General features: G+C 46.7%; 7 protein-coding genes across 7 annotated transcripts; 4 read left to right on the plus strand and 3 right to left on the minus strand.

Moving 5' to 3' along the window:
• Positions 1-554: 554 nt before the first annotated feature.
• I302_108437 (uncharacterized protein) lies at positions 555-4,717 on the minus strand (the record flags this gene model as incomplete). The annotated part of the gene is made up of 7 exons (XM_065870671.1): positions 555-2,617; positions 2,675-2,825; positions 2,890-3,123; positions 3,255-3,793; positions 3,882-4,050; positions 4,145-4,370; positions 4,491-4,717. 7 exons carry the CDS (start codon positions 4,715-4,717, stop codon positions 555-557), a joined length of 3,609 nt encoding a protein of 1,202 aa, XP_065726743.1.
• Positions 4,718-5,689: 972 nt separating this feature from the next.
• Positions 5,690-8,268, minus strand: I302_108438 (uncharacterized protein; the record flags this gene model as incomplete). The annotated part of the gene is made up of 4 exons (XM_019193790.1): positions 5,690-5,768; positions 5,865-6,551; positions 6,633-7,723; positions 7,786-8,268. 4 exons carry the CDS (start codon positions 8,266-8,268, stop codon positions 5,690-5,692), a joined length of 2,340 nt encoding a protein of 779 aa, XP_019043913.1.
• Positions 8,269-9,936: 1,668 nt separating this feature from the next.
• Positions 9,937-13,817, plus strand: I302_108439 (OPT family small oligopeptide transporter; the record flags this gene model as incomplete). Its single annotated transcript, XM_065870672.1, has 19 exons — positions 9,937-10,220; positions 10,302-10,440; positions 10,504-10,701; positions 10,792-10,901; positions 11,005-11,111; positions 11,184-11,320; positions 11,407-11,436; positions 11,508-11,645; positions 11,730-11,821; positions 11,887-11,980; positions 12,042-12,076; positions 12,149-12,195; positions 12,257-12,441; positions 12,500-12,517; positions 12,594-12,653; positions 12,766-13,217; positions 13,347-13,415; positions 13,500-13,591; positions 13,690-13,817. 19 exons carry the CDS (start codon positions 9,937-9,939, stop codon positions 13,815-13,817), a joined length of 2,415 nt encoding a protein of 804 aa, XP_065726744.1.
• A 233-nt stretch (positions 13,818-14,050) lies between these two features.
• On the minus strand, positions 14,051-17,311 carry I302_108440 (uncharacterized protein; the record flags this gene model as incomplete). The annotated part of the gene is made up of 13 exons (XM_019193788.1): positions 14,051-14,104; positions 14,157-14,294; positions 14,368-14,628; positions 14,714-15,010; positions 15,065-15,164; positions 15,232-15,410; positions 15,481-15,570; positions 15,630-16,148; positions 16,229-16,576; positions 16,663-16,907; positions 16,979-17,114; positions 17,183-17,197; positions 17,267-17,311. The coding sequence occupies 13 exons, from the start codon at positions 17,309-17,311 to the stop codon at positions 14,051-14,053; spliced, it is 2,427 nt and encodes an 808-aa protein (XP_019043911.1).
• Positions 17,312-17,615: 304 nt separating this feature from the next.
• On the plus strand, positions 17,616-19,541 carry I302_108441 (uncharacterized protein; the record flags this gene model as incomplete). The annotated part of the gene is made up of 1 exon (XM_019193787.1): positions 17,616-19,541. One exon carries the CDS (start codon positions 17,616-17,618, stop codon positions 19,539-19,541), a length of 1,926 nt encoding a protein of 641 aa, XP_019043910.1.
• A 737-nt stretch (positions 19,542-20,278) lies between these two features.
• On the plus strand, positions 20,279-24,667 carry I302_108442 (uncharacterized protein; the record flags this gene model as incomplete). The annotated part of the gene is made up of 7 exons (XM_065870673.1): positions 20,279-20,633; positions 20,688-20,925; positions 20,991-22,972; positions 23,029-23,246; positions 23,314-23,407; positions 23,468-24,088; positions 24,165-24,667. The coding sequence occupies 7 exons, from the start codon at positions 20,279-20,281 to the stop codon at positions 24,665-24,667; spliced, it is 4,011 nt and encodes a 1,336-aa protein (XP_065726745.1).
• A 335-nt stretch (positions 24,668-25,002) lies between these two features.
• On the plus strand, positions 25,003-25,707 carry I302_108443 (uncharacterized protein; the record flags this gene model as incomplete). The annotated part of the gene is made up of 3 exons (XM_019193785.1): positions 25,003-25,314; positions 25,443-25,604; positions 25,675-25,707. The coding sequence occupies 3 exons, from the start codon at positions 25,003-25,005 to the stop codon at positions 25,705-25,707; spliced, it is 507 nt and encodes a 168-aa protein (XP_019043908.1).
• Positions 25,708-25,712: the final 5 nt, after the last annotated feature.

Below are 25,712 nucleotides of genomic sequence, written 5' to 3' on the forward strand. Positions count from 1 at the left end.
CTTACTCGTGTATGCTTTTCAAGCGAGTCGTCTCTGGATGAGCAAGTATGATGCTGATTGCGAGATACTTTACAACACCGAATAACAAAGGTAAGGCAGAAAAGAGTGTATAGACTCGGTGACAAACACGAGCGTGAGTGGTACAGTAATTAAAAAAGTTAGGGAATTCGACATGACATTACGATGCCATAAACATTCCCATTACCCATTCTCACTTCCCCATATATACGCGCCATGCGAAGTATGAACGCTCAACGCGTGAGTATGTATCTCATTTTGAGGTATCCATTGGCCTATCAATCACGATACGATGCATGGATCACGAAGATGATCCGAGGACATGAAGATGCCATGCATAGAAGAAAAGATGATCAGAAAGGTACGAGTAATGCTATGAGGCCGCAATGCAAAGGGAGGAACAGAGAACATGTCTAGACCAAAAGAAATCATGTTTTACAACTTAAAACCCTCACTCAATCTATATCACATCTAAACAAACCATCTATGCACCCCACTCTCCTCCCGAAACCAATCCATCTCATACGTCGGCCTGATCAACTCCAAAACGCATTCCTCTCCCTCCCCGGCGTCCCACTCCCACTCCCAGGACTCCTCATCTCAAATGCCCCCTCTCGACTGGACCATCCATGACCCGGCCCAATAGTATCTTCGCTCCCCTCCCTAATTTTCCTCTTATCTTTCTCAGGACTATCCCAATCAATCGCTGAGAACTCCTCCCTGAGATTGATGGTACTCAGCTTTTTACCCAATTTCCACCATTTCTTCTTTCCCCCGCTTCCCCCCGATCCCTCAGAGTTCTGACTCAAAGTAGGCGATTTCATTAACGAGGGACTATTCATCGGCGAGGCATAGGAGCCAGAGGAGTTGCGTTGCATTCTCATTTTGAGTTCGAACGATTCTGTCCTCCCGTGTCCATGAGATATCGAAGAATCGTCGAATGTTGGTGAAGGAGATTGTGGGTGTTTGATAAATCTACTTGATTCTCTGAGCTGTTCGATGGATTTCATACTCCTAAGCCTCGAGCTCGGAAGCTCCACGCCATTCTTACTTATTGGTGTCTTCTCATCCTCAGTTAAAGAAGGTAATAACCCCTGCACCTCGTTGGCTTTGATGGTATCTACCACAGGTCTAGTGGGAGTAGGCGTAGGTGATTTTTCGATCGATCGTTTCCTTTCTATCTTCTTGGGCAAATCCCGTATATCCTTGATGGTAGCCATTGGATCATCCTCTTCTTGGTGGTCTGATATTGGTATCGCACGTTTCTGCTTGAACGCCCAGGCATCGCTATTCAACTTGTAGTCCGTTTCTTTTCCCTTCAACCATCCGAAGAAATCCATGGGCAGTTCCCTTAAACTTCTTTGTCGGGGTAATGACCAGCCCATAGGTCTCGAAGAGGAGAAACTAGATCTGGAGGGTGGTCTGGAAGTTCTAGATCCATCTGAAATGAAGGGACTGGCAGGCAAGAGGTTCCTGTACGCCGCGTCTCGGGGGGGAGAGGCGATTAGGTACGTGTTGTCGTGAGGTAAGACGAAGGGTAACATGTATCGACTGTCTAGGAGTTCACCCAGACATTCCGGTGAGGATTGAGGGATGAATTCGCCTAGTGCCGTCGAGCCGTCGAACAAAGCGTCGATAGGCGTAGAATCGTCGATGATACCTTGGAGAGAGATTTCAGACATCGATGGTCCACCATGACTATGGCTGGAACTATGGTCGGATAATGAGCCTTGGGATCTCCTTCTTTCAGCTTTCTGTACGCTGAATTGGACTCGGCGTTTCTCCCAGTCTTTCTGGAGTTGAGCAAGGTATTGTCCGCACTCTTCGTTCATCTTCCCTTCATTCACTTCATACCTGTAATCCCTGACAGCCCGTCTCATCTGCAATGGGTTGATAGCCTTCATGTTCTGCATTGTGCCGATCAAAGTATCGAATTCTTTGATCTGGGATAAACATTGAAGCCATTGTAAGAGTTGACTGACGGGTTCCAAATGTTTCGTAGCTGTCTGTACGGGTAATCCGTTCGCTCTAACCCAATCATCCAGAGCGGTGATGTTCATCTTAATTTGAAGGGCTTTCGTCCGACAGAGGTATTTCTTTTGTGCCAAGATTCGGTTGAACAGCTCGCAAGAAATCCAAAAGAATATCTGAGAAAAAGCTTGAACGACTATAGCAGGATTTACCTTATATAGCTGAAGGATAAGATGTACTCCAGATAAGATATCCGTGATTCGAGAAGGGTTCATCTCTATCTCCACCGTGGGTGTATGGGATTGTCCAGAAGTACCGCTGATATTGGAATCATGAGAGATCGATCGAGGCGTGGCTGCCAAACGCAGATCGTTCATTGACTGATGGCGATTCGGCGTACGGTGTGGTGTACCCGCTGCAGAAGGAGTCGCTGGAGAGTCATTGGGACTGGGAACGAAGATGGAAGCTGCCCGGGGCGTCTCTCGCTTCTTCTTGGGAGCGAACGATCTGAAAATGGACCATTCACCCTCAAATCGAATATCGTTAAAATCCTCCAGTGTCTCGTAGTCTAAGATCGCAGCGTCGAGGTAGATATCGATTCGTCGTTCGGCAACTCGAATGATGAAGACTACACTAATGTATGAGCTGACTACCACCAGACGAGCTCACGGGATCAGTAGCTCACCATGTATAGCGTTGATCAGTTCCTCCATCATCCCTAACAAGCTCATTTCCTCGCAAGCCGCATTGATCCCAGGATCTGATTTGAGAAGATGCAGTAAGACAGAAGAGTTGTACGCCCAGAATGCGAGATAGGCGAGGTTTTCGACGTTGTTCTGTTCAATCGCTCATTCGTCAGTGTGCTGTCCGTCACAGAGGCAGATGTTGCAGCGAACTCACATGAACACCCTCCTCAATCGTCTCCACTATGCCTTCGATCAATTCCTCCAACCAACCTTCATCGCATTTGTATTGAGCGAATCTGGCATACAGGTAAAGTGCGTTGGCGGGTAAAGTTCTTTTCTGTAATGGTTGGCATACTGGAGTGTAATCCGTTATGAGGATCTCGAAGATCATCGGTAAGTGAGACAAGGAGAAGACTAGCATATTCGAGTTCAGGTCCAGCTGATTTACCTATCAGGCGCAAAAGGCACGTATCAGCCTCAAATCCTTCAACCCTCTAGCATCCAACGACATCTTATCTGGCCATTGGTTGACCATTTGGTCTCCATACAACCGAGAAACAGAAAGGGACGCCCGCTCACATCAAAATCATCTTCTTCCCCACCATATTCACTCTCCTCATCATCCTTCCTCTCCGCCTCCAGATCCAGCTCGTACCCCATCCAGCCCAAACCACTATCATCCGACGGCGTCTTACTCTCCCTCTTGGGATCAGGTAAAGGCCTAATCAGCAATTCCGGATCGACATCAACCATCCTCGCTCGTTCTCTCAACCACGTCTCCCTCTCCAGTTCGAGCTGATTCCGCTTCTCCTCTCGTTCAATCGCCTCCATCTTGAGCGTTGCGTGTCGACGACGACGCTCCAGCATCGCTTGACGGGCTGGTGGGAAGTGCGGTATGAGATTTGTAGCTGTTTTGGGAGTTGAGGAAGACTCGCCATAACATGTTGCGTGTTCTAGGAATAATGCCACGTCTTCTCTGTCTGGCATACCCACCACCAGATCTAGGGGGGTGAGTCCACGATTCGTCAGGGCGTGTGGTGAGGAACCTCGTGAGAGGAGGAAGGAGATCAAAGGGGGCGTGGATATCAATGCTGCGAGGTGTAATGGTGTCCATCCGGCTATAAGAGACAGGATGTTGATATCAGCTACTATGACCTGCCGCGATCTCAGTGGGCAAATAGCTGAGATAAGAATGACTTCACTCACTCCTATCTCTCCCACCCCTCTGACCAACTTCCAAACCCCATCTACCCACTATGATTCTAACGCATTCCTCCGTCTCCTGTCTCCCACATGAAGCCTGTATAGCCATTCCGACCAATCCCCACCCTTCCTCATCTTCCAGCTGGTGAGCTTGGATGTCGAGGATGTCGGCCTTGATGACAATAGCAAAAGAAAGAAGGGTCAGCATACAAAGGCAGACGAAACTACCTTCGCTCCATAGATGATGAACACAACAATCCACTTACCCATCTCCCCTCCAACCCGCTCAGCCACCCAATCAACTCCCCTTCGCACCTCTCCACCGCAAACATCAGTGCTCTCCTCAAGATCAAACCCATCCTCAACTCCCTACCAATCTCACCATCATCGTCGTTATTGTCAGATTCCTGGGCCTGGAGTAAGGGCAGGATATTATCGGGCGATGGATCAGAGAGGAAACGAGGTTCGGGTGGGCGTTTGTATGAGCCTGATCTGTGGGTTTGGAAGGAGAGTATCAGCTTGATTATATGCTCAACATACTATGTATCGAGATATGTCTTCCTCCCATGTCGACCAGGTATAGAGATACAGAAAGATAAGACTTGGACATACCTATTCATCCCTCCCCTACCACCACCAGCGGACGAAGCGATACTAGCCGTCTCAGCCTGTAATCCCCTATGATCAGGACTCGACATGCTCAGATCGATGAGTGGGCTCTCGGGGACGAGCACATGGGATAGTTGTGGGTTATGTAGTGGGTTGGGCGAGGCCGAGCCGAGATGAGGTGATGAGGTGGGAAAGGGAGGAAGGGGTGGTTTGGTGGGTAGGGATGTCATCTTGCGTTGGTGGTCATACGTATCGTATGATTTCTGCTGTGGTATGCTGTGGTGTTTGATATGATGAACGTCCGTGCGTCGATCTCTTGTCCTAGGGGTTGAGTTGACGATACGAACACGACAAGATAACTTCTTGCCCCCGTGTTAAAACTTGATATAGGTGTTGATATTGTTCTTTGCGAGTAACCCGACGAACGAACGAGGTTGTCTTAGCTCGTTATCCCTTTGACTGATGGCGATGACCACTGCGAGTATAGCTTGTTGAACGGATTGTTGTTTTTGGGACAAGCCTGAGGCTAAGGCGCGTTACACTTGACCTTGACTGTACGCGTGTGATTTTCCCCGACCAATCCACCAAATCAAGAATCGAGCTCCCGACTTTGACGTGCAATATGAATGCTGAATGCTGTTCCAACGAGGTCAAAGGAAAATCAGAAGATCTGATGATCTCGTTTCTTTCTGGCGATAAGAAATGCAAGCAAGCTAAGCAGCGGTACGGAAAGGGGATCTACGTGTGGCTTGATCCATCCACGTGTCGTGTTTACCTTATCGAGTAATACCGTGAAGAGCCTCTACGCTGGAACCAAACAACTAGCACTCTGAAGGTATACCTCTAATCGCTCTCGACTGGACTTCGCAGATAAGTACTATATCATCCCTCACCAACGAAGGTCTGGCATTTCATGTTAAAGACACGACCGTATCATACTGAGGAAGAAAGCTGCAGCAGAACAGTAAACCCTCAAATTCAATTCATTTCAATCTGATCAAATCTGTATAATCGTACATATGTTTATATAACTGAGAAAAGGAACCACCATATCATAAAATATCTATAAAGATACACAATACGGTAACTAAAGAAAAAGTGAGCGATGAATGATAAGTAGTAGTAGTAGATAATGGCCCATGGAATCTAACATCGGGCTCGCAGTGAGAAGAGATTTGTCGATGAGATAGGATCAAAGGCGACTAATGATAAGATCCGTTCGTCTGGGAGTGTGAGTCAGACTGTCCTTTGAGTCTGAATTGGGCGAATACTGGTATATGACTATGCACAATCCATCAATTATCAGCATACCTGTCAATCCAAACCCCATAAAGATAAGGCGGAGGGGATTATGAGAAGAAAGAAGACGCCACTCACTCAGATGGGAAATGGGTATTAGGGAACCCCACGCATTTATCCAAATACTCTCTATCCACATCACCCAACACACTAGTAACCTTCATAGTCTTATGCGCATAAAAGATATAATCAATAGCAGCGTCGAATGTAGGCGTGAAATTCGTCATCTTCATCTCCCCAAAGGACGCGCAGGAAGACCTCAGTCCTAATCTGTGTCTTAATCCCTTATTGGTGTAGGTTCCATACGTATGATCCATGAAATCCTCATGATCGGGCGGTATCTCCCCCGTAGACAGGTAATCATACACTGCCGATCCACTCAGAGAGTTCAGATCCACACACATGATCAGGGGGATATCCCGTCCTTTCTCGGATTTCTCGTATTTTGGCGGACCCCTTCCAAGGTTGTATTCAGGATCGGAAGATAATCTTGCAGGTAATCTTGAAAAATTCTCTACTATCTTTTCGAGCTCTTCCATCAACATCCCAATTTGGACCAACTTGACATCCCTATATCGATGATCCCAGTAGATATGCGAGTTGGCAACTAACAGCCTAGCTCCGGAAGCTTTGAATTCTAATGCAGCTACTACCGCTATGTTATCTCGCGACATGACTCGGTTGAACATGTCTTCGGTACGCATGTCGGTCTTGCTTATGGCGAGTTGGCTGAATTCGACCACTTGAGCTTCGACCAGCTGGAATCTGTAGTTGTAAATCAAGTAATCAGCATCAGTTCCCCCTCAAAATCCAACGTGATTGAACGAGGCAGAAATAAAAACCTACCGATCAGCCTTCCAGAAAGTAGCACACCCATCCACAGCCTTCTGTTCATCCGCCGACATGGTCCTAGCCCTAGACCGAGGATAGTGTTGACCCTCGTACCCATGTCTCTTCAACTCAGGTAAGAAGTAATCCGCATACTGTTCGCAATCTATCTCCTGGAGACAGACGATATCCGCAGAAGCCTGAGCAATCTCATTCAGGATGGCTTGTTTCCTGTATCCCCATTCTAATGCCCAGCTTGGAGTGTACGAATACGTCGTACCAGGTGCGAAAGAGTGACATAGGATGTTGTATGTAAGAACGGTGAATGATTCTTGTTTGCCAGATGAAGGTGATGAGATATCAGGTTCAATTTCTATCCAATGTCTTTCAGGAGGTTCAGGTCCAGGTGGACAATTATCCCTCATATGGTGTATTAATCCACTCGTCCCCTCATCCGCTATCAACTTCTTCAACCTCTCATCTAAAGGATTACCTTCCACACCTAACGTTTCTAATTGATATAGTGTTCCTAGTTCGAAAGGTAGGGTTGTGAGGTGATTATCGAAAAGCAACAGATCTTTCAGTTTACATAAAACACCAATCTCCGGTGGTATCGATGTCAATTCGTTACCTGTCGCGTCCAGTAAGGTGAGTTGGCGTAAGTGAGATATGGCGGAGGGGATGGTGGTGAGAGCATTATGGTTGACATATAAGGAGGTGATGTGGTCAAAGGAGAATAAAGCTGTGGATAGGGTCTTCAGCCTTATACCACCCAAATCTAGACCCGTCCAAGGTTCAGACACTCTATCATCTTCTTTATCGTTTGGTGCAGGTGGTTGAGCGGGTGTAGCTGGATCGGCATGTTCTGGTCCAGGTGTAGAAGAGGGGTCGGATGGTGGAGGTGGGGGAGTGACACCTCGATCAGAGTCTGCTCGAGTGACTGAGAGGGAGGTTTGTTTACGGTGAATACCATTCAAGGCGTTTGATTGGGAGGAGGCAGGGCGGTTGTTGGGATCGGTTATGGTGACGGCGGATGGTTTGTTGGTAGCTCGAGATGAGATGGCTGCTGCTCTAGCTCGATGGTGAGGTGAAGATGATAGCCTGGATGCCTACAAATCACGAACGATCATCAGCCGTATGTCTAAAGGTGATCATAAGAAGAACCACTCACTTCTGCTCTTAACAGTTGATGTTGCCAAAAAGCCGTCAAAGGCATCGAAGGTTCATTCCTAGGTGGACTATTCTGTTGACCCGCCCCACCAGCACCGCCAAACAAGCTCATCCCACCATACCCTGAAGGACCGTGATTTGCTGGACCAGGACCACCTAGATTGGAATTCCCCCCGAAACTTGGATGATGTTGATTATGACCATGCAGATGTACGTGATTTGAATGTTGGTGGTGACCTCCATGACCGCCCGAGGGAGGTGGGAACGCACCACCACCTCCCCCTCCAAGAGATGGATATCCTCCTGGAGAAGGTAAGGGCATACCCGAAGGTGTGAATGATGGATGTGATGGATGTCTGGCCCATCCTCCTCCTCCCCCTGATCCTAATCTATTGTTACCCCCGGAATCTCCATTACTGTCGTGATGCTTTGATGCTCCTCCGCCCGATGAGGCATGTGATGTCTGTTGGTGTGGATAAAACATCCAGATTGGATTGTGGACGATGGTCTATGGCTATAAGATTGCAAAGATGATTTAGTAAAGAGCGAAGAGTAAAGGACGAAAAGACAAAAGAGATATAGAAAAGAGAATAGGATGTAAAGGTAAGGCTGCGGCGAAGACGAAATACACACGATAGATACTATGGGTCAAGTGTGATATCGAAAGGTAGGTTTGAGTACTGTATGAAATACTCACTGTTATCCCGTTGATATAAAAGTGGTATCGATCCTTTCTGTTTAGGTTCGAGTGTGATCGATGAACAAGGATGATGAAGTAGAGGAGGTGGCTTTAACTTGTTTTTATTGGCCAGATCTATCATTGACAAATCTTGCCGGTGTGAGGGGTTGGGTCTGCTAGTGAATATAGATGACGCTTTCTCTTCAATTATATCCTATCCTTGGGAGGTGAAAAGGATACTGTCTGATGATATAGGTAGATACGCTGACCAATCGAAGGGACAAAGGCTGTTCTGGTGAGAGTTTGGTGAACAAGAGATGTGACTGTTCAAGGTATGATGGGTTAACTTCAAGACGGGATTGCGATGATGTCTATTGTGTTGAGAGTGGTGTTTTGATTGACAATAAGGACTGACTAGTCGAGTGAGATGTGACAGACATGCGATGGTAATGAAGTGATGGTGAGCAGAGTAGTAGTATAGGCTAACATCAAGGGTCGTACAAGTGGATGGTGAGGTGGCATATCACATATATCATCATAACGACTAGATCTTGAGATGACGGACAATACCGCATAACACTCTCTCTACTCAGCAACAACGGAATTAACCGGCGTTTCATCTCACAGCGACCCACTGTGGCGCAGATCACCTCATACCCTCCTAGACCCTGGGTCAATCAATAGTCTGTGCGTCATCTGTTAGCTCGATACCGACAATAGACAATAGACAATAGACAATAGCGAGCATTTGTTGACGATAGGTTGACAGGTTTGAGTCTACTCAGATATCAAGATAATCAATGATGGCAAGCTAAACATTACAACTCGAATAATGCTCAGTATCGACGAGCTAAATGGAATGTTTGTGTTGTATCGAGATATACCTCCCTTCGGAGCCTTTTTGTCCCCCACTCTCACATCCTATCCATCAAACGGTAATCTCACTATTGATTGTCCCCCATTTTGTGCTGACAACCTATCCGATCTTATTGATCGATCTCACCAGGAATTCATCAAAGGAGACACGCGCACTTCCTTGCTAATGATGTAGTCGAGATGACCGTTGTCTTAAAGGACATACAATGTGTTAGTTATTATATACACAGTCCTCTTCCTGTCCAGACAACCATCAATCCGCTTAGATCTCCCATCAACACATATTTCCATTCTACATCATTCTCCCATCTCTCATCTCATAACGGTGAACGAGACACCCTACTCTCATCCGCCCTTGACGGGATAAGCGCAGTAAGATACGCATACACTGCGCACTGACATTCATCGGAGCCGAGTCATCAACTGTGTATCAAACATGCCGCTTGTCCGTTAATCGTTGATTATCCGCTCAGTCAGCTGATCGATATCGACGTATCAGTCTAGAAAACGCCTCCTTTTCACCCACATTCTTCTCTCTTCTCGTGTTTATCTCCCACATTTCTGCAACCACGCAAATGGTCTTCGCGCTTGGTCATCATGTCAGCTAAGCCTGCTCGTCCTCATCCCTACGTCCAAGCTTGGTCCGAGTCTGACAAGCGATCATCACTCCAACGTAGAAACTCAAGGGAGAGTAGTTGGACATTCGACGGTACGACCGGACGACCAGTGAGATCGCCCAAGGAGACGATGGAAATGGCATCATCGACACGGGGTGAGCAGGAGGTGGAAAGACGATCAGAGCAGAGGTCGAGAGACGATGAGATCCCTGCTATCCCTCGAGAGAAGGATGGCGAGCTAAAGCATGAAGAGGCAATCCGCACGTGAGTTGGCTCTGTAGACTATGTTCCAGCTCTTTCGGATATACTGACGTGCAAAGTATATTATACTGACCTGTCAAAAAGAAGCTTCTGGGATCCGAACCTGTCCGATCCCTCAGCCCAATCTGCAGACCAAACACTCTCCTACACACATTCAACCGATACTCCAGAATTACAAAACCAACCCACAGAGGAGGCAGAGGAGGACTCCCCCTATCCCGAAGTCCGCACCTCAGTCCATCCCACCGATAATCCCTTTCTTCCAGTCTCGACGGTCCGAGCGTAGTTCTTGGGGATAATCATGTCAATCTTACTTCCAGGTATAAATCAATTCTTCATATACAGATATCCCAATGTCCTAGTCCCCGGTATAGTGGCTCAGTTGATGGTTCATCCTTTCGGGATTCTGTTGGCTAAATTACCTCGAGAGGGAGGGCGGAAATGGGTAAACCCGGGTAATTGGAATTATAAGGAACACGTTCTGGTGGGTTCGAATTCACAGCTATCACCAAATTCTAAACCATAGTTGGTATCTGTGCCTATCTGCAAGCTGAGTTTAGAGGTTGTTATACAGGTCTACGTCATGGCGAATGTCTCTGCGGGTTCGGCATACGCAACGGATATCATAGCTACTCAGAAGTTCTTCTACAACCAAAATTGGGCATGGGGCTACAAGCTGCTCTTGTGAGTACAATAAGTTATTCTATATCACTACAAATTGCTTGAGACAGCTCGACCAAGCAGGATTGTATACGGACTGACCTTTTTGCCTGTCCTGCTGTACCAGGGTGATAAGCACACAGATGCTGGGATTCTCATTCACCGGTATACTGCACAATATACTAGTCACGCCAGCTTCGATGATCTGGCCTGCTACTCTGGTCAATACAGCTTGTAAGTCGAATTCCTTCATCAGACCAGATAAAGCTGCGGATGATTACTGATACGTTATATAATGTGTCCCAGTGTTCAATACCCTCCATTCGCGTTCCGGGCCAAAACCGGCAAGAGCTAAATCTAGACAAAGATTCTTCTACCTTACTGCTGGAGTGATGTTTGCCTGGTCTTTCGTCCCGAGTTATCTATTCACTGCTTTGAGCATGGTACGTATCCTTTCTTTCTCTCATGGGGAAAACAGCTAGACACCACGAAGCCAAAAATAGCTGATCCGTAATGTCAGTTCGACTAGGTGACATGGATCAAGCCGACTTCTCAAGTGGTGAGCTACCACATGTCCCTATATGTGTCATAAGGAAGTCAGCCAAGCTCATCATCACGTCCTTGAAACAGATCAACCTACTCTTCGGCTATCAGACAGGCGCGGGGATGTCGCTCCTGACCCTAGACTGGGGTATGATGGCCGCTGTTGGAAATCCACTAGCGACGCCATGGTGGGTCACAGGGAATGTTCTGGGAGGTTTCTTGTTTGTACGTTTGCTTGATCCCCCAGCTATCGCAACACCGCTCGAATTGTGTCGAGATGTAACCACTGATAACGATTGACTCACGTAGTTCATATGGTTTCTCGCACCAATCTTGTACTACTCCAACACATTCTACGCCAGGTACCTACCATTCTCAAGTGCGAGGGTATTCGACGATACGTCAGTAACCACCAGTCCCTCCACCTGAAAGATTACAAGATGTAGCTGAACAATGGGTAGTATAGGGCGATGACCTATAATGTCACGAGGATTGTCGATGATAATGCCACACTAGATGTCTCAGCTTACGAAGGTTATTCACCTGTTTATATGACTTTAGTAAGTTAACCAATCAACACCTTTCTCACACAGACGAAAAGCCCTGCTCATATCATTATAGTCTTCCGCACTGTCTTATGGCTTGAATTTCGCTGCGTAAGCTTTCAACCGCTTACTGGGATAGTGGCACACCCAAACTGAAGCTTACAGTATTTTTGACGCATGCAGAATAATAGCCACTCTGGTGCATTCTATCTTATTCTTCAGACAACAAGGTGAATCCTCATTCAGCCAATCGTAGCGAGAAGCTGAAAGTACATAATGCCTGTTTGATAGTATGGCATAACCTCCGAAACCCACCCTCCAGAACGGATATTCACGCTCGATTATCCTCCGTCTACCCCTCAGTACCGGGATGGTGGTATCTCTCCATATTCGTGGTCAACCTGATATTGGCAATTGTTACCGTTAAAGTTTGGCCCACTGGTTTACCCATTTGGGGATTGATCGTGGCGATTTGGGTTGGCTGGGGTGATGGTACTTCCCATTGGGCTGATTCAGGCTGTTACGAATATGCAGGTTGGGTTGAACGTCATCGTCAGTATAGTCTTCAGTTTATTAAAACCACAATCTAATCAAGCCAGAGACGATGTTGTGCTGATTCTGACTGTAGAGCGAGATCATTGTTGGAGCGATGATTCCTGGTAAACCAGTCGCAATGATGATCTTCAAAGTAAGTATTGTGTTATCCACTCTTCTCAACCACTTTAACCAGATGTATGACCATACCCTGCAAAACTGCTAGTCCAGCAGAACATGTCAGCTAACCACCTCACCCCACCCAGACATACAGCTACATAACCACAACCCAATCCCTAGGCTTCATCCAAGACCTCAAAATCGCCCACTACATGCATGTTCCCCTCCGACCGATATTCCTCGCCCAAATCACTGCATGCATCATCGGATCGATAACCCAATTATTAGTGCAGGCATGGCTATTCAACAATATCCCAGATATCTGTTCGAGCTCATCAGAGAAATGGTGGTGTCCCCATACTCGTACTTTCTTCTCTGCCTCTGTCCTATACGGGTTGATCGGACCGAGAAGATTGTTCGGGGCGGAAAGTCTGTATAGGCATTTGAATTGGTTTTACCTTTTGGGTGCTGTCATGCCTTTACTCACTTGGATGATGGCGAGGAGGTGGCCCAGATGGGGGTTGCAGTTTGTCTGTTGGCCTGTGGTTTTTAGTTGTGTTTCGTTGTTGCCGCCTTATTTGCCTATCAACTTTATGAGGTGGGTGCGATGGTTATCCTACTTGCAGTTCTGGACTTGGAATGGACAGGCTGCGGACGTAATGATGTGACGATACTTTGTCATACCCTGGTCTTGTGTAGCTGATGTTGCTCGGTAAATGATCTACAGCTTCTGTATAATAGGATTCATAACTCAGCATTACATCCGGCGAAGGTATTTCGACTGGTGGTCAAGATAGTGAGTCGTCTCATCCTGTTGCACAATGTAGCGTGGACAATGACATGAACTGTTGAACTGATATCTGATATATTTGTATAACAGCAACTACACACTATCCGCAGCGTTCACCTGCGGATACGCCCTGTGTATAATCTTGATATTCTTTACATTGCAATTACCCAAAGATGGGAAAGGTGAGTTGGGGTTGCCCCTTCTTCCGAGAAACCCCTAAGTTACCACTGAAGGATCATGGAAATAACAACTTGACTTACCTTGGTTATTCACTGTACAGTCGGTCAGTCCATCCAGGACTGGTGGGGCAACACTGTCTACCTCAACACGTTAGATGGGGAAGGCGGGGTGGCATCGGCTGCGATCCAGCTGAAAGATGGCGAAAAGTTTGGTAAATCTCCCATATGAAGCGATTGATTCAAGGATTGAGCCGGATGTGATAGTTTAGTATTGATAAGGCATCTTGTCCAAAGTATATAATAGTATATATATGTGTATATACCTTTTCAGTCAGACGGAATTTCGTTAATGCATACAAAGGTTATATAATTTGATTCTATACATTGAGGAAGAGCCCGGCACCCCATCTCATTTATGCTATGCTCGTGTCATTGTGACTTTAGTCATATCCCACCTCTCGACTAAGCCAAATACCTATACGATCCCATATCACTCGTTCTTTCCAGGTATTCCCGCTGCATAACGAGCATCAGCATTACCCACGCACCATACTAGACTTGAACTTACATCTATCAACCCCTCTATTCGTTTCTTGATCAACAACACCGAGGGACTAAACCTAGTTGATAACTGATGGGCAACCTCCGATATCAAATCATTGTGAGACATCTGTTTACGATCCTTCATTATCCTCACTATGCAAGCCTACATGACAAGAGCAAAGTGATCAGTGAATCCCCCTTTTTGTAGACAAGAGCGGAAGGACAAATAAACCCACCTCGACCTGATGTCTCCTCTCCTCATCAACCATCTCCTGAGTCTCCTCCCTCTCCTTGGTAGTTTCAACTTTACTAGCAACCTGCATGATCTTTATCCTGGCCAAAGGTGACGTGAAACTCTCGTTGAATTCGAATTTATCCGTAGGATTTATATCCCGTCCTTTTGGTATTTTGGTGAGTACTCTGAATTTACCACATGCTAGAGATTGGAGAGTACGGATCAAGTCTGGGTCGGGGAGGTCCGTGGAAGATTTGATCTCCTATTTCCAGCACATCACATACAAGTATGAGTAAGCTGGTTCTCGTCGAGTGACTAGATTGTGATGGAAGAGCAACCCAACTCACAGGGTAGGTCAGACTCTCCCCACTCTTGGTATCTTCGAATAAAAGCAATACCACCAAAGCATGAGTCGATAAATTCAAATCGTGCGTCCTAGTCTTGAATCTGACTTTCACATCTGCAGTACCCAAATTACCTTGCCATGTTAACCTCCTACCTGAATGTCTGGAATCGTAGTATTTCTGGAAAGTCTCCATGGAAGGTTGGAGGGCCGTGGGGAAATTACACGTGGTGGTAGCTACGATGGGTTGAGGCCAGTATGAAGCTGTGAGAACATTGACGTTCAGGTCGACGGGCAAGGCCTGCAGATCAAAGTAGATAAGTAAGACATCCATGTGTATGTATGGTGCACTCACTCCATGACGGGTCAAGTAATTCCTGAATGAATTAGCACTCTCATTGCTCAACCTCATATCTGTGAACATCCCTTCCAATTTCTGAGTGAATTGGAATCCCCTAGATCATACCATCGCATCAGCTTATCTTGCTCTTCCGTAAGCTTGGAAACAAGAACACAGCTCACATCTCCATCTTCAACTTCGTTACCATCTGTTTCTCCGAATCGTCACTCGCACTTCTGCCGTACAGCAATCTCCTCGCCAGGTGGTTCTTGTAATATCGCTCAAATTTATCTTTATCAGATAAGAATCTGAATAAGACAATTGTCTTCTCCAGTGCCGATTCAATCTCGCTGTCTGATCTCTATGAGCACAAAAGCAGGCGAGTCAGCTAACTGGTACATCATCGGCTGGGAAGCTAACAGCTGACATACCGCTTTGGTTCCTTTCTTCAAATTCTCATCGATGAACAAAGACAAATATTCAGGTGCTCGTGGATTGGCATTGATGAACGATTGGAATGCCTTTCCCACGCATAAAATCAGCTATCAACGGCACGGACTTGGTCAAGCAGATAGCTTACCTCATTTATCGACACTTGGACCTGCTTATCACCCATGAAAGCAGTCTCCAAAATCCCATCAAACTTATCTTTCAGTTCCAAAACATCTTGTACCCATTTCAAAGCAGAGTTCAAAGCGTTGTTGGCAGGTGAAGTCGCTTTAGCTTTTTCTTTGCCCTTTCCCTTTCCCTCGTCTTCAGCAGCATCATCATCCTGTCCCAGTGTGGATGGACCAGGCTGTTCCAGTCTCTCTTGGTTGACTGCTTTCCCCCTTTCTTCGATATCCAATCTTAGTGCATTCCTCAGAGATGTTTTTCCTTGGTCTTTGGGTACTTTGAGGAAGAGGACATATAATCGACGTAGATCGCTTATTCGATCGGAATCTAACATCGTTACTAGGCCGCTGCCTGGCATATCTAATATGGTCTGCAGGTGTGATGTGAGGAGGTTGGCAACGAGGAGTTCCTGTAGGGAGTTATGGGTTATGGTAGATAGATAGTGGACTGTGCGGTCTGCTTCTTCTGCCAGACGACGTTCGACCTGCGAATAAAGTAAAGGGTTAGATCTCGTCGAGTACTCAAATGATTACCATCACTAGAGCAAGGGTTAGAAGTGCTCACCCTCCTCAGATATTGCGCCGCATCACCTTTCTCCAGCTCTTCGACAGCTTCCAGCCCATAAAACTCTGCTGATCTCTTCAAGAACTCAGGCTCAAAATCCATCATATACACATTCTTCCCGCCCTCCCTCTCGGACACATGTAGTCTCAGTAGAATATCCGTGCATTCCCGTATTGTTGATCTTGTGATGGTCTCTCCGTCACGTTCTAGTTGGACTTGCGACAGCAGAGTTGATATTAGGTGAGTGTGAATAGGGTATTTTGAAGAGCGGATGATTTGGAGAAGGAAGAGGGTCAGGCCGACTTCATAGATGAGGGGTAAGCCATTTGCGGTGGAATAGCCTTTGTCCTGATAGTACGATCGAGTTATGTCAGTTAACGTGAATCATCCGGAAGAATATCAGGACGAGGAGAACAAGAGGAGCGAGGACCCACCATGTACTTCAAGATATCCCTAATCTTCCTCATCGATCCCGTATGATCCTCCCATGCGCTCTTGATAGCCTTTAAGAACCTATCGCCTTCCAGAGCTCTCTCTATCGCTTCTGCTCCACCACCCAATTTACCTGCTCCCCTCGTACCTCCTGACCTGGGGAAGGTAGGTACGATCTTCTCTTCTGCTAACTTATCGAGATATTCTGCTATCAATGCTTTGACGCCGTTGTATAGTTGATCGCCGTCTGTACGATTCACACAGGATATAAGAATCACCACCACTGTCATGTGGGTATGAGGTCAAGACTGAACTCACGTTTATGTAGCACCATGTTATACCCGTACCTATAATGCTCCTCGTAGGATAACTTGGACGCGTTATGATTTTGTATCTCCCTTATTGCGTTGGCAAGCTTGGTCCATGTATCTTTGATGGGGGTTTCGGACGTAGGCTAAACGCGACACAGTGCATCAGTATCACAAAAGAGAGATGTTACAGGTAGACGATTCTGCTACTCACTCGTTTCGGAGGTCGCTACATCGAAATCAATATTTTGATCAGTGCCATCAATCATCCGGAATAGCTCAGGCGGAAACGACCTACGATCTTGGGTTTGCCCCTCCGAGCAGCTCCCATTGACATTGCCATGGTGGGATGTGTTGGACAGTGAGCTGAAGGGGGAGAGGCGAGGGATGTTACAAGGAGTATGCGTATGCAAGGAGCAATAAGGTGAAGAGGTAAAACGGCAAGACAATGTTGAAATTATAGATTGTTATGACGGTGGTGGTGATGATGGTTTTAGTCACGTTGACGAAGATAGACTATTCTCTATGTTCTCGGACTTTTTATCCGAACATCTTCCGATCCAATCTTGAATCTCACTACTCAACTTTTCTTTGCTTTTCTGATATCTTGAATACATATCTTCCCAATCATACATCACATATCAGCCATGTCAGCTCCATCACGCAATGCACTCTACGTGCTGCGCATGGTATGGCGATCACATCAACCCCCTCTTGCACGAAGAGCAGCATCAACAGCTACAGTGACACTAGCAAGAGAATCCGACCAAACACCTACGACAACCCCCAACCACGCCTCTTCTTCGACCTCGTCCACCGACAAATATCGACTATACCCCTCTCTCGATACGCCCGCTTCCGATTCCACTCCCATTCCGCCGTCATTTCTAGAGTCAGAATCAGACGAATACACCGCCGCATCCCTGCTCCTCCCCGCCCAGGACCTTCATCCCGAACCTATCCCTTGGCCCACTCTATTCCCCCACGGCAATGTAGTCACGCCCAAATCCAGATTCTGCGATCCGATTTACAGGTTGGTAGCTCAGAATAGATATCAAGATGCCCTAGCAATATACAAAGAGATCTTATCGCATAACCGAAGAGTTCAAACCGGTTTATTAGGCCATTCAATAAGGATACAACATCGTCATGAATATTTGAAACCTGCTTTACAAGCTTTGGAGATGGGCGATCACCAATCTACTTTATTATGGTTGAGCATCTATCCCAATCGACCAGCTACGTCAAATCATCCGGTCTTGAAGGAGATTTGGCAACCTGTATTAGACATTGTGATCAACGAGAAAGGATCATTCGTAGAAGATCCGCAATTCCTCCAGGAATTCATGGTGTTAGTTGGACAAAAAGGATTGTTACCCACCCTCCTTCCTCCAGTACTTCCCCATCTGACATTCGCTTTTCCCCCGGAAACATCGCTCAGGATATTGGCAAATGCCATCAAAGCCTATGTGAGCACGACTACATCCGAAGTCTCCGAGACGGACCGGGCGAAATTCCAGGAAGAGATCGTTCGACCTCAAGTGATTAGGTGGTGGGGATCATACCTTAGGAAACTAATTATGGGAGGATGGAAGGAGCAGGCTTCGGCTTTGGCCCATGCTAAACCTTTTGGTGGGGATGAGCATTGGGACGCGATTACTAGGAAATTCATCGACGAGGAATTGTTGGAGCCTGGTCGTCAGAAGAAAGCACAAACCCCACAGGTATACGACACCACCAACCTCATCACATGGATGAAATCCTGTTTGGATGATCTCCCTACTCCCACCGAACTAGCCAAGTTGATCAGGGCATTATCCCACCCACTAGTCGTCCAAGATCATCCCACATCACTCGAGAGCTTCAAAAGAAGATTCACTCGACCTCCTCTGAGAAATCATCGGGGGAGGCATACCATAACGGTTCAAAGTAAATTATGGATCCATGCAGACATCATCAATCTACAACAGGATGATGAGCATCACAAGGCAGTGGAGGTATTCAGGAAATACTTCATCTGGGCAGGATTACCCCCGCTCAAAGAGGTCTATGATCAAGAACCACATCGCATAGGAAACGAACGGATGAAATCCCAACCCACCATTCAAATGATCACTACAATCATCCCATCGATAATCTATACTCTCCCTCGACCGAAATCCAAATCGGTCAAATCATTCTACACGGCATATATGAAACATATCTACACTTTCCCACCGTCCCTACGACCTACCCCAGCGACGCACTCGAGATTGCTCAGAGAACTCACTCATCATTCTGGTGCGCAGATCGGGTTATTATCCCTGCGAGGATTGGTGGACGATGATTACCAACCTGGACAAGAGGGGTACGCAGCTGTCCTCTATGCCCTCGCGGGCAGGAGGGATACGGTACAGATGTGGGATCTACTGGACGATGCCGAGAGGGCCGGGATGGTTGGGGAAAGAACATACAGGGGTATGTTGGCGGTATTGGTTAAAACGGGTTTGGCAAAAGAAGCGGAGAGGTTGTTCTGGCGAGTGCGGGAAAAGTTAGATAGGGAAGATGCATTTGAAGGATTGGATCTGTATTGATGGAGAGTCGGAAAGAGGGCGGATGGGAGATGTAACGGGGACGAGATGAAGCGGGGCGGCGGAGGGGTGAGAGGGTGATAGGGTGAGATGGTGGAAGGGCGGAAAGGTGGAAGGGCGGAAGGGTGGAAGGGTGGAAAGGTCGAAGCGTGGAAGGGTGGAAAAGGAGAGACGACTGGAGCAATCGGCAGGGCGAGAGGGGAGAGGGGAGATGAGGGAAGATGGATGGGGCTAGCCAAACGGTCAAGTTGGGTATTATGGCGAAAGCAGGTAGTAGAGGGGAAAGGGGTGTGAGAGGAAAGAGGAAGGGGAAAGAACAAGCGGGGTGGACAAAGCCGAAAATGTGAAGGAGGTGTTTGGGAGAAGCCTCTGTCATGTATGCCATTGGCGACATGGACCTTGAATACAAAGCATTGTTTGTTGTATCCACATGTATCTTGCATCTCAATCTGATTACCCAAGTCTGTGCCACTTTCTGGTGCGGTGTCGAATGAGGAGGAAGAGGTGGGGTGTGGGGCGCCACATCAACATGCACCCAGATAGATAGACAGATAGACACCCTAGATTATGCATCTTCTTGCTTCCCTTCACTACCTGCGAATGTCACTCCCATTTACATACAGTGTCATGTCATATCTCAAGCATATAGCCAATATTTATTTACTCTGAATACAATAATCATCATGGCAACTCGATCATCCCATAGCAAGATATAACACTTCCCACTGCAAACTCACAGAATGACCGATTTCTTGGGGGGTGGTCCACCTCGTCCGACAACCGTGATTCCAGGTCGATGGATCATCGAGCTCCCTTCTTCCAACACGCAGATATACATTCATAGATTTAGACAAGCTGGCCAATCGGATCAAGCTGGGCCATACGATTATGATATTCATGACGTAGCGCTTGATCCATTCGAAAGAGCTTGGAAGAAAGTCAACGACAATGTCAATGAATTGGCGCCTATCTCGCATAGTCTAGAGCAACCCTGTGCTATTATATCGAATGAGAGGGTAAACGAGAAGAGGGAGAAGGCTCTTTGGTACTTCACTACGAGTAATAGTGAGATAGATAGACCGGAAGGATTGGAGGGTGAGCTCTCATGCCTTATCCTCAAAGATGTTGCTCATCTTGAATCTTATGCAGAAATAACACCACCCCTTCAACCTATAAGCATCACCCAATTAGTCACATGCCCAAAACATGGTCACGAATCTTCCTGTCTGGATTCAAGCTCTTCCGCTGAAGGTCGGGCACCATGCAATGTGTCCTTGGACACCTCACAGGATGTTGCTCGTCATCTGGACTTATTGGCGTCTGCTCTGGCGGAGAAGATGGCTTGGAAGAAGGGCAATAGGATTCTAATGGGTTCTGATCGTGCAAAGTGAGTGCACAAGAAACATTCATGATGATCTGAGATGAGATACATGCTGACACGATTAATCATAGTTTAAATCTGCTCAAAGCCGCTATTCGACCAATATCCTCCACCAAGTTACTTCTATCCCTCCAACCAATATCACCTCCCTCTTCGTCCACTTCACCTACTTCACCAACACCTCTTCGTCTCCTTCCATTGGGTCTTCCAGCCCTTCACATATCCTCCTCAAATCCTACATCCACACAAGAACGTCACCTCTCATCCACCTTTGACTCCGCATTAGGACATACATGGAAAACTGGTCGCTCCGAAGCACGCACGCGATCCCAGATATCAGGCGAGACCCAATCGGACTGGTCGGTATATTGGGTACCCGTGACCACTCCGCCTTCTACCAAGGGTAAATCTACACCTCGACAGATAGTAGAAAAATGGCAAGCTTCTCAAGGTATATTCACCATTTGGCCAACTCACCTATCGCAACCTTACTTCAACACCGGCCAACTGCAAACGAAGAAACCTGTAATCAGACCCATAGAAGTCAAATCCTCCGATCTACTGGGCGTATCCATCGGTCTTTTTAACTTCTTATCTACGTATAAAGAGCCGGATCCTCCTCAAGAGATCGAGGAAGATGAAGATGAGGGAGACGAAAATATGGATGCTGAATCGACAGTCATCACTGCTGAACCTGAACCTGTGATAGATGACGGAGGAGGATCAGATAAGAGTGATCTGGATGATTTGTTCTCCGAGCATTCAGGTTCTAGTACACCAATGATACCTCCTGATCAAATCTTGGGCGGTCAGCTCGAAATTCCCTTACCTATCGAAACACCGATTTCCGTATCAACGGATCAAGTGGATGATCCCATGGGTTTCATGAGCACAGGTGTTGAGAATCGACAGCTATCGAGAAATGCGACGTCTACTACGAACGGGTTAGAAAATCCCCCGAAAGAGGAGATGGTCACTGAAGACGATTTTGCTTTCTTTGACTCGCCAAGCGATCAGATAGCGGGTGATGCGGATATCATAGAAGAGCATGGGGCGGATCAGGACATGATCGGAGGAGATCAGATTGGATCAGATCTTCTGCCAAATTCGACAGATATCGATGCAGTCGCACCTGGTGATCATATTCTGAGTCTGGATGGCAATCCACCACACAATCAAAGCTTAGAAGAAGAAGCTCTCGATCATTTACCTCAGGCGCAGGATGCGCCCCCGCCATTTGCTAGTATCGATACAACCCTCGATCATCATGACGAAGAAATTACACATCCTCAGGTGCTACCTCCCATACCAGCTATCATCATTCCAGATCCGATATTACAACCACCCTCGCCTATTCCAATGCCCTCAGAATGGTTCACCACCGACATCATCCCACCTTCATTCTCTCCTCTGCCGCTCTTGCCATTATCTGATTCTCCTTTTCCTTACTCGCTTCCTACTCCCGCCCCGACGCCTTCAAGTCTGAATTGGGACCTAGTCGAGAGACTTCAACCGCCCAAGTCATCTAATCTCACTTATGCAGATGACTGGAAGATGGACGAAGAGATATCTGAGATTGACGAAGAAGAGATGTATACTGGTCCACCAACTCCTGAATCAAGTTATTTTTCTTCCGACGAAGAGGAAAATACTGTGGTTAACGATAAGAAGCGATTGTCGGAAAGTAACGGCACAGAAATCCAATTCAGTGGGATCAGGTGTATAGCCTCGGAGTGGGTTTACTTGCTATACGATACTGTTCTCGACGATGATCGAGCGAAGGCGTTGATGAGAGACTGGAATCCCTCTTGGATCAAGGATCTTACGATACTACCGCCCACATCACCTGCAGAAGTGGATAATTCGGAGTGGTACAAGGGTTTGGACCTCACTAGATTCGTGAAAGAGATGATAGGGAATAAAGCTTTGAGGGAGATGTTCGATTGGTCGGATGGTCAACATAGGAATCAATCAGCCACTGTTACTCTGCGCAGTGGTATCGAGGGTACTTCAATAATTGAAGGAGGCATATCACTCTCCGACTTGAGTAAAGGTATGTCATAGTTCGAACTCTTACATCAACAGAAGGGCTAACTCTTCATATGACAGACTCGAAATACCGCACTTTACCACAGCCTCAGATCTCAGCTGGGTACCATAATTACACGATCAATCTGGCCTCCCCTTCGTTGCAATACTGGACCGAACTGGGTCTACAGCCTCATGGCGGATACAAGAACGTTGAAGCTATAATTCTGTGCGAGGAGACCTTCGAGGCGAGGGATAAGGGCAAGCAACTTGGCTTAGAGATGAAGAGGGTTTGGGAGGTAGGTCGGACCAAACTGTATTTTCCCATTCGGAGAGCCCAAATTGATAATTTCTGATCTCACATAGGAGCTACACCTGGGAACTCATAATACCGCTGAGGTCGGAGGTGCCATTCAAGGTGTCATAACTGTCCCAGCAGCAGTCTTCTCAGAGTCTATCGGTGAGTACACCTATCGCATATACGACTCTTATGAGCGACGTTGATCCAATTCACTTTTAGCAAATCTTATGAATCAATTTCAATCCAATGTCATCATATACGTACTTCTCCCGTCTATCACGGCCATCTCATCGTCACTCTTGAAAAGCCTATTCAACATCTCCCTATCGCCCCTGTCATCTACCGTCATTCAGCTCGTTCCTCAATACGCTCTAGATCCTTCGCATTATCGCGAAATGGCATTCGAAGTGTATAATCGAATAGCAGAACCTATAAAAGAAATCAACGCTCGATCCATATCAGATCCATATGGGCTGTCTCAACCTTCCACATCAGATGATCATATTACCCGTCAGGCATTTACCCTTGCGCGAGCCGAAACGCCCACACCGGAATTTAGCATGTCTTGGCCTTTAAAATCTTATGATGTGTTGAATAATGATAGGTCGATATATTGCGGGTATACGTATGACGAGGATTTGGAAGTGACCTTGGGTTTTATAATGGATGATCTCGGGGAATTGTTTGATTGGATGGTTTGGAAAGATCCTAGGGGGATGAGATGGGATAATAGAGTGGAGAGGGTTTGGAAATGGATGAAAGGAAGAAGTGAAGGTTGGTTGATCAATTGGAAGATCAATGTGGTGCGAGTTGGGAATATTTATGGAGATGAGCTGAGAGGTGAGTGAGATATTTCATCCGGATTCATTCCATTGCAGAGAATGCCATGCTGATGTTTATGCTGGATATTCGACAGCTTGGCGAAAGATCTCTGATAGCTCCAGAGATTCAATCACCCTGCTAACAACGGATCAAGCTCATGCCCCGCACGGTAATTGGGAAGATGATATACCCAAACCCCGAGGATTTGCCAATATCCCTCCATCAACGATGAACGACCCGAATTCTCAGATTATCGATCTCTCCTTATCTGCGCAGATCACTACGATACCCTCCGTTAGAATACCTATCGACTTATGTCCTCCTTCAAGTCCGAATGGTCCCAAAGAGGTGGACGTGGTGTATCCTCTAACGTCGTTTATCCTTACGCACCCTGCATCTGCCAACGAGAAATACCATTCGAGAGTATATAATGTCTTGTCCCATCACAAGAAAGAAGATAAGAGAATGGAGGATGATCTGGGAGAAGGGATATATAGGATTGGGTGTTTGATCAGTACCAGATGGGGTATAGAGGATGGTCTGGCGGGGATACTGGGTATGGGAATGAAGGGTTTGGGTAGCCTTGCGCGAGGGTGAAGTCTGTGTATTAGTGTGTTTGCGCTTGAATGAGTCGGATAATCTGGGTTGTACAGTATGTTAGGCATTCGTAGTCATATTGTAATTGTCCTGAGTATGCATTCATCTTTGTAGATGTATATCTGCTATTTCCCATGGTCAACCAAATATCTCAATCTAAGAAACCGCACCTCCACTTTCTTCGGAATTGCTCGAAGGATGATATCATCCCGCTCGTTGCCAACCGTAAACAACTATTCTTAATCTTCTTGTCTTGCATTCACATAACTTACCATAGTTCAGCAAGAAGCTAATAATTCCAATTCACCTGAGCGATAAAGCCAATAGCCATTACGATGTTAATATCCCCCTCAAAAATCCATTCCATCCTCACCTCCCTACTCTCCCCATCCTCTTCCAGTGGCCCACATACCGCTCTATTAATCTACCCGAACGGTCATCTGGTCTCGTCAGCATCTATGGAAGACTCGTCGTCCCAGCAAGATCAGGATCAGGACCAAGACCAGGATGATGTAGGGAACGACGAGGATGAAGAGGATGGGCAAGGAGACGAGGAGCCGTATTTGGAGACGCAGGAACGTAGGCGATTGTTATTGGGATTGGCAAGTCAGTGGAATGAGAATGAGGGTGGGAAGATGGAATGTGAGGTGCGTCTTTATTCTTTCCCTTCTCCTTCTTCCCTCCACCCTTAGGGGCTGCCTGGATGGACATACAAGGTATACTATGTTGATGATTGATTTACATCATTGTATTTCGCATTCGCATTCGAATACAGCTCGGTAAACTCCATTTCACCTACCTCCCCCTCCCACCCTCCGACCCCGTCTCCTCAATAGGAAGGGAATCCCTACCGTCCGTCAAACCTTTGCCTATAGATGGGTTTGTGCTGGTTCTGAATGGGACGAAAGAGGTGGATTGGAAAGTGTTGGTTGGCAAGGTGAGTTTGAGTATAGTCCTTCACTTCACTCAAAACAAACAAATGTTGAGCTAATCTCTTGTTTGGTCAGTCCCAGGAGTTCCAGGATAAGTGGAGATCGTGAACTTG

Source organism: Kwoniella bestiolae, chromosome 7 (assembly GCF_000512585.2).
Source record: "Kwoniella bestiolae CBS 10118 chromosome 7, complete sequence".
NCBI lineage: Eukaryota > Fungi > Basidiomycota > Tremellomycetes > Tremellales > Cryptococcaceae > Kwoniella > Kwoniella bestiolae.